Source organism: Mobula birostris, chromosome 10, assembly GCF_030028105.1.
Source record: "Mobula birostris isolate sMobBir1 chromosome 10, sMobBir1.hap1, whole genome shotgun sequence".
NCBI lineage: Eukaryota > Metazoa > Chordata > Chondrichthyes > Myliobatiformes > Myliobatidae > Mobula > Mobula birostris.
The window spans coordinates 34,938,849-34,946,202 of record NC_092379.1 but is presented as its reverse complement, the minus strand read 5'-3'; the positions used below and the strand labels follow the sequence as shown (position 1 = coordinate 34,946,202).

At 42.8% G+C, this 7,354-nt stretch overlaps 1 protein-coding gene across 1 annotated transcript; it reads right to left on the bottom strand.

Annotated features, from left to right (window-relative positions):
• Positions 1-350: 350 nt before the first annotated feature.
• Positions 351-6,008, bottom strand: LOC140203572 (uncharacterized). The gene is made up of 2 exons (XM_072269618.1): positions 6,001-6,008; positions 351-2,799 (listed from the first exon to the last, which is right to left on the bottom strand). Exons 1-2 carry the CDS (start codon positions 6,006-6,008, stop codon positions 1,659-1,661), a joined length of 1,149 nt encoding a protein of 382 aa, XP_072125719.1. The 3' UTR covers positions 351-1,658.
• Positions 6,009-7,354: the final 1,346 nt, after the last annotated feature.

Genomic DNA, 7,354 nt, shown 5'->3' with positions numbered 1-7,354 from the left:
GTGCTAAGTATTATAGAATTTAAGATGTAACTTAAGTAAAATGTATATGTTCCTGAGTGGAATGTAAAAAAATATCTATTAGATTCCTGGGAAAATACCTATGACAAATCTTTAATCCGAATGGATGCTCAACTCATTTGTTGGCATCCTAGCTATGACTCAAAGGTATGCCTCTGAACTGATATCAGAGGGAGCAGACTCATCAGAGATCACTCTGATACTTAAGGGGCCAATCTTCCCTAACCCCAAATTCATCTGCAAGCATCACTGTCCAATATATGTACTTGCAAGGTTAAAATAAATATATTCAAAGGAAAAGAAGCTTGTTTACTTTATTCAAATATGTCCAATAGTCTAACACTAAACAGCGACATCATAAAAGAAGCAAACCACGTATTTAGGTTGAGCGATAGTGCGAACAACAGAAATCTACATTAAAAAGGTAAAATACTGCATTGCCGAAATTCTGAAATAAAAACAAAGATGCTGATAGAACTCAGCAAGTCAGGCAACATTCTACAGTGACCTTAGATCCGAATGAAAGTTGATATAAGATATATGATTTTGTTAAGATATGGAGTAGTTTTGGTTGGTATTAGGAGACAGAACAAAAGAATGGAAGTCAGAAGAAATTAACATTTTTTTAATCTTGAGATCAAATGACTATCATAGAATGGTACCAGCAGGTAACAGGCTTCGGCAAAATGTAACTTTTCTTAAATATCATAATAGTGGCTGTTTTTAAATATGCACATTTTAAATATTAATACTGACCTTCAGATGGCTGAATAAAATAATAGATTATGGATTGTCACACAAATAAATTAACTTTTTCGGTTATTCCTTGACAGGCAATTTAAACCCACATCTTCTCTTTCAGTCAAGAGTATATCAGTCTTTCAGCAATATCTGATCTAACCATTTTCTCTTTTCTCCCCAACTCGCAACATATTTGCAATTGAACCTTATCCCAAACACTCCTACTTAATCATTCATGACATGGGAACTTATACATAAGTTCCTTAAATATCCTTGAATTGATAGCTTACTCAGCCATTTCAGAGGGCAGTTAGAAGTAAATCATATTTCTGTTGGTCTTCAGTCCAATGCACACCGGATCAGGTATGGATGGCAGAATTCTTTCCATAAGCAGATTTGATGAACTCCATGCAGTTAATCACCATCCAGTTGCTTCATGATCAGATTTATTTAATTACTTGAATTTAAAAACCCATCTACTATAATGGGATTTGAATTTGCATCCAAATCTGGTAAAATAATCACTAAGCTTCTGCAACCTTGAAGCTCTGAACCGTCGTAGATTGTGACTGGGAAACATTTTGTAACAGAGCACAAGAATGTGACTCTGGGTTGCACTGCGGCTAATGAAAAAAGATGAGAAAGAGCAAAGAGTTGCCTGCCCTTTGCACTGTGGCCCTGAAGGAAGGCACTGTACAGTGTACTATCCACTATACAGTTTTTTCTCAATTGTTCTTCCAGCCAGTGGGAAAGTCAAAAATCCACAATGTTCGTGTTTTATTAAATATTTATCCTATTCAGCTGGGATTAAATAACAACAGCACACAGCAGTACTGCTATGCTGAACAGTTTGAGCCATGATAGTGATTAACAGTCGCAATAACATCCAACACCTGCAGTCACTTGTGTAGTTGCTGATGTCTAAGCAAGTTGTTTGACTGAGTGAATCCCTTCCCACACTCATAACAGGTAAATGGTCTCTCACCAGTGTGGACTCGCCTGTGTGTGAGAACGTCTTTTTTGCTTTTAAATCTCTTCTCACAGATGGAACATTTAAAAGGTCTTTCATCAGTGTGAACAAGTTGGTGTTCAGTAAGATGGGATGACTGTGTGAATCCTTTCCCACAAACGGCGCAGGTGAAAGGCCTTTCTCCGGTATGAACTCGCTGGTGCGTCAAAAGGTCCGATGAATCAGTGAATCCCTTCCCACATTCATTGCAGATAAATGGCCTCTCTCCAGTATGAACCCGATGGTGTCTCAGAAGGTGGGATGAACGAGTGAACCTCTTCCCGCACATGGAGCAGGCGAACGGTCTCTCACCAGTGTGAACGCGCTGATGTTTACGGAGATGCTTCTTGCTTTTAAAACTCTTTTCACAATCAGAACATTTAAAAGGTCGGTCATTTGTGTGAACATGCTGATGTGTTAAGAGATGGGATGAACAAGTGAATCTTTTTCCACACAAGGGGCAAATAAACGGCCTCTCTCCAGTGTGAGTGCGCACATGGGTCAATAGATCCTTTTTACTTTTAAAACTCTTCTCACAGTCAGAACACTTAAATGGTCTTTCGTCAGTGTGAACAAGTTGATGTGTCAGAAGGTGAGATGACTGAGTGAACCCCTTCCCACAGATTGCACAGGTGAATGGTCTCTCCCCGGTGTGTGTGCGTTGGTGTATCAGTAGATCTTTGGTGCTTTTAAAGCACTTCTCACAGATGGAACATTTAAAAGGTCTCTCGTCAGTGTGAACTCGCTGGTGAGTCATAAGGTTTGACAAAGCATTAAACCCCTTCCCGCACTGTACGCAGGTGAAAGGCCTTTCCCCAGTGTGAACACGCTGGTGAGTATGAAGGCTGGATGACTGAGTGAATCCCTTCCCACATACAGAGCAGGTGAACGGTCGCTCTCCAGTGTGACTGCGTCGATGAGTTTCCAGTTCGGAGGGGTAACTGAAACCTTTCCCACAATCCCCACATTTCCATGGTCTCTCCGTGGCACGGGTAACCTTGTGCTTCTCCAGCTTGGATAATAAATCAAAGCTTCAACAATACTGAGATTAAGTGCACGGTCACTATTACGTGACTACTGTGATGGTTTTCAGGCTGGGTAATGAGCTAAAGCTCTTTTCAGTTACTACAGCAGCCTCATTCAAAGGTGAACGTGTATCTCAATGATGTTGCTGCTCCATGTAGTTTTGAAATTTTTTCCCCAGAGGGCAGAGGCAATCATTTTTCTTTCCAATTCAGGTCTAGTTGAGGTGAGTGATGCTATCAGATCTTGGTATTACACTTGTTTCAAGGTTAACTGCCTTCAAATTCTTCCCTTGAAAATAGAAAAGAAAATTTATGTATAGATTAGAAAATAGTAGAGTTGAATATTAATTCATTTAATTTCCTAAACTCCTAAGTACCCATTCATATAGAAGAGTACAGTACAGTAACAGGCCCTTCGGCCCATAATATCAGTGCTGAAAATGATATACTGATGAAGGGTCTTGGCCTGAAACACTGACTATTCATCCCCTCCATAAATGATGCCTGACTTGCTGAGTTCCTTCAGATTTTGCTATGTGTTGCTCAAGATTTCCAGCGTCTGCATCTTTTGTGTCACCAAATTAAACTGTGTATCTTCTGCCTGGACATGGTCCATATTCCTTTATTCCATGTGTACCTATGTATCTATCTGAAAGCCACTGTCATATCTGCTTCCAACACTACTTCTGGTAGCCCGGTTCCAGGCACTTGACACTGTATGAAAAGCCTGTTCTCCCTTGTACCTTAAATGCATGTCCTCCAGTACATGACATTTCTACACTGGAAAAAAAAATTGACCACACATCCTATCTACGCCCACATAATTTTATAAGCTTCTTTCCAGTTTCCCCTCAGCTGCTGATGCTCCAGAGAAAATAACACATGTTTGTCCAACTTCTCCATATAGTTAATACAATTTTGAGCAGCAGCCAACTGGAGAGATCAGAAGCTTGAGAGGGCATAATTCACTCAAGTTTGCTGCTTGATTATTAAAGACAGCAATTTGAGCAGTGGCTAATCAGAGAGATCAGAAGCTTGAGAGGATGTAATTCACTCAGGTTCACTGATCTAGTATTAAAGGTAACGACTTGCGGCAGTTATCTGGAGCTTTGAGCAGCGGCCAATCAGCATTCGGGATTGATGAGCAAGAGCAAATCAAAGTAAGGCAGGGGCAAGCAGAGCAGCCAACATTGTAGTAGACAGAGTCAGAGTGGAGAGTTTGAGGCTTTAACTCTTCCAGGCTTCAGCGAAGGGACGTTTCAGTTAGAGAACACAAATAAAAAGCTGTAGGTGTAGTTTTTTCCATCCCCTCTACTTTACATTTGCTCAGTTAGAACAGCACAGATGCCAGGTAGTGAAACGTTCCTCTTGCAGGATGTGGCAAGGCAGGGAGACCTCCACTGTCCCTGACAACTTCACCTGGCAAGGTGCATCCAGCTGCAGCTTCTAACAATCTGCATTAAGGAGTTGGAACTGCATGAACTCCAGATCATTCAGGAGGCTGAGGGTGTAACAGATAGGACATATAGAGAGGTAGTTACACCCAAGGTGCAGGACACAGAAAACTAGTCGGGAAAGAGAAAGGGGTTAAAGAGCCAGTGCAGAGAACCCCTGCGGTCATCTTCCTCAACAACAGGTATATTTCTTTGTATACTTTTGGAGGGGGTGGTGGGGAAATGACCTAGCAGAGGAAAGTCACAGTGGTCAAGTCTCTACCACTCAGTTTGGCTTTGTGACTCAGAATGAGGGGGTTGGAGAAAAGATGATCTGTGGTGATAGGGGATTCGTTAGATCGGGGAGCAAAAAGAGGTTCTGTGGATGAGAACAAGATTCCCAGATGGTATGTTGCCTCCCAGGTGCCAGTCCTCAGCATTCTTAAGTAGGAGGGTGAACAGCCAGGGATCATTGTCCATGTAGGTAGCAATGATGAAAAGATGAGTTTCTGCAAAGCAACACTCACAACACGCTGGAGGAACTCAACAAGTCAGGCAGCATCCGTGGAAAAGATCGGTTGACGTTTCGGGCCGGAACCCTTCGTCAGGACTGTAGAGGGAAGGGGCAGAGGCCCTATAAAGAAGGTGGGAGGAGGGTGGGAAGGAGAAGGCTGGAAGATTCCAGGTGAAAAACCAGTAAGGGGAAAGACAAAGGGGTGGGGGAGGGGAGGTAGGGTGGTGATAGGCAGGAAAGGTGAAGAAAGAATAGGGGAAAATGCGTAGTAGAAGGAGGCGGAATCATGAGGGAGGTGATAGGCAGCTGGGGGAGGGGGCAGAGTGACATAGGGATAGGGGAAGGGAGAGGGAGAGGGAGGGAATTACCAGAAGTTGGAGAATTCTATGTTCATACCAAGGGGCTGGAGACTACCTAGACTGTATATGAGGTGTTGCTCCTCCAACCTGAGTTTAGCCTCATCATGGCAGAAGAGGAGGCCATGTATGGACATATCTGAATGAGTGGGAAGCACAGCTGAAGTGGGTGGCTACCGGGAGATCCTGTCTGCTTTGGCGGATGGAGCGGAGGTGCTCAACGAAGCGGTCCCCCAATTTGCGTCGGGTTTCACCGATGTACAGGAGGCCGCACCGGGTACAATAGATGACCCCAACAGACTCACAAGTGAAGTGTTGCCTCACTTGGAAGGACTATTTGGAGCCCTGAATGGTGGCAAGAGAGGGGATATATGCAATATATTCCAGATGCCATGTTGACGTCACAACCAACAAAGCTCAACAGTGCCTCTATCTCCTCAGAGGTCCCTGTTGACTCTTCCCAATTTTCATCAGATTTTATCCAGCTTTTTTCTTATGAGAATGTATCATGGCTTAGTACGGTAGTTGCTCTGCCTATGACCACAAGAGATTTCAGACAGCAGCAAACACAGTTCAACATATCATAGTACCCACAGACCTTGTCTACGTCTCTCACTGCCTTGGTAAAGCAGACAGTATAATCAAAGATGGTGCCCACCCTGGATATTCTAACTTGTCCCCTCCATTGGATAGAATACATAAAAGCTTGAAAACATGTAACAGGCTCAAGAACAGCTTCCTTCCTGCTAATATATAGAACTATTGAATGGTTCCCTAGTACAGTAAGATGGACTCTTGACACACAATCCACCTTGTTATGACTTTGCACCCCACTGTCTACCTACACTGCTCTTTCTCTGTAACTGTAATACTTTATTCTGGACTCTGTTACTGTTTTACCTACTATACCATCTCGATGCACTGTTCTAATGAATTGATCTAAATGAATGGTATGCAGCACAAGTTTTTCACTGTAACTTGGTACGTGTGACAGCAATAAACCAACTTGGCAATTTAAATCAATTTGCTAATGGAGTCAAGGGAGGAACTTACTGGGATTTTGATAACAAATTTCAAATCTTCTTTAGCCACAGAAGAGGTGCCAGATGAACTGAGCATGGCAAATATGGTGCTTTTACTCAAAGGTGCCATACACAATTGATGAAGACAGAGTGATGTACATTATACACATGGGCTTTAACAAGTTCTTCTGACAAGGGAATTAACGCGAGGAGCTGGGACACAAAGTCACAATTATACAAGTTTTTGGGAGTACTGTGCAGTTCTGGTGCCCAGCAATTGGAAGGATGTCATTAAAGCTCCATAGGGTGCATAAAAAATCCACCAGGCTGTAATGGCAATGGAGGGCATGAGTTATAAGGAGTGCTGATACTTTATTCCCTGAACTGAATGAGGCTAAGAGTTAGGCTTTTAGAGCTATTTAAAATCATGAGGGGCATGGATTAGGTGCTGGTCACATTCATTTTTTTTTCAGTCTATAATGTCTGGACAAAGGTTTACAAGGCACATGAAGGCATCTTTTTTCACACAGAAGGTGGTGTTTATATCACCTTAAATTGGGCTGCGACCAATCAACAAGAGGGAATGCATAATACAGCTACCTTTTCAATCAGGTCCGCAACCAAGATTTAAAAGGCAGAGCTTCACAGCAGTTCCTTGGAATTGGACTCGTCTAATCAACGAGAGGAATTCATTAGAAAAGGCGAATAAAAATAATGTAAGTGCGAAAGGAGCGGCTATTCTTTTGAGTGTGCCAGTGTTTAGAGTGGCTTTGGCTCATCAGGCTCAGGCAAAATAAGGCTGGAGTGAGGTAAAGTATCTGTTAAGCTTCTCTCCTTTTGTTCTTATTTCTTCATTCCTCATCTGTTAGGGCATAGTCGTGCAGTGAGGATGGCTGCAGGGACAGTGTTTTGTACTGTGTGTGGGATGTCGGAATTCCAGGAGACCTCCAACCTCCTGAATAAACACAACTGCACCAGGTGTACTGAACTTCAGCTCCTGAGAGAACATATTAAGGAATTGGAGATGCAGCTCGATGAGCTTTGACACATAAGGGAGAATGAGGAGGTGATAGATAGGAGCTGTACGGATGTAGACACCACCAGGTTGCAGGAGACAGGTGACTGTGAGGAGAAGGAAGAGAAATGTACAGGCATTACAGGGTATACTTGTGGCCATTCCCCTCAATAATAAGTATATAACTTTAGATACTGTTGAGGGGGGGGATGATCTACCGG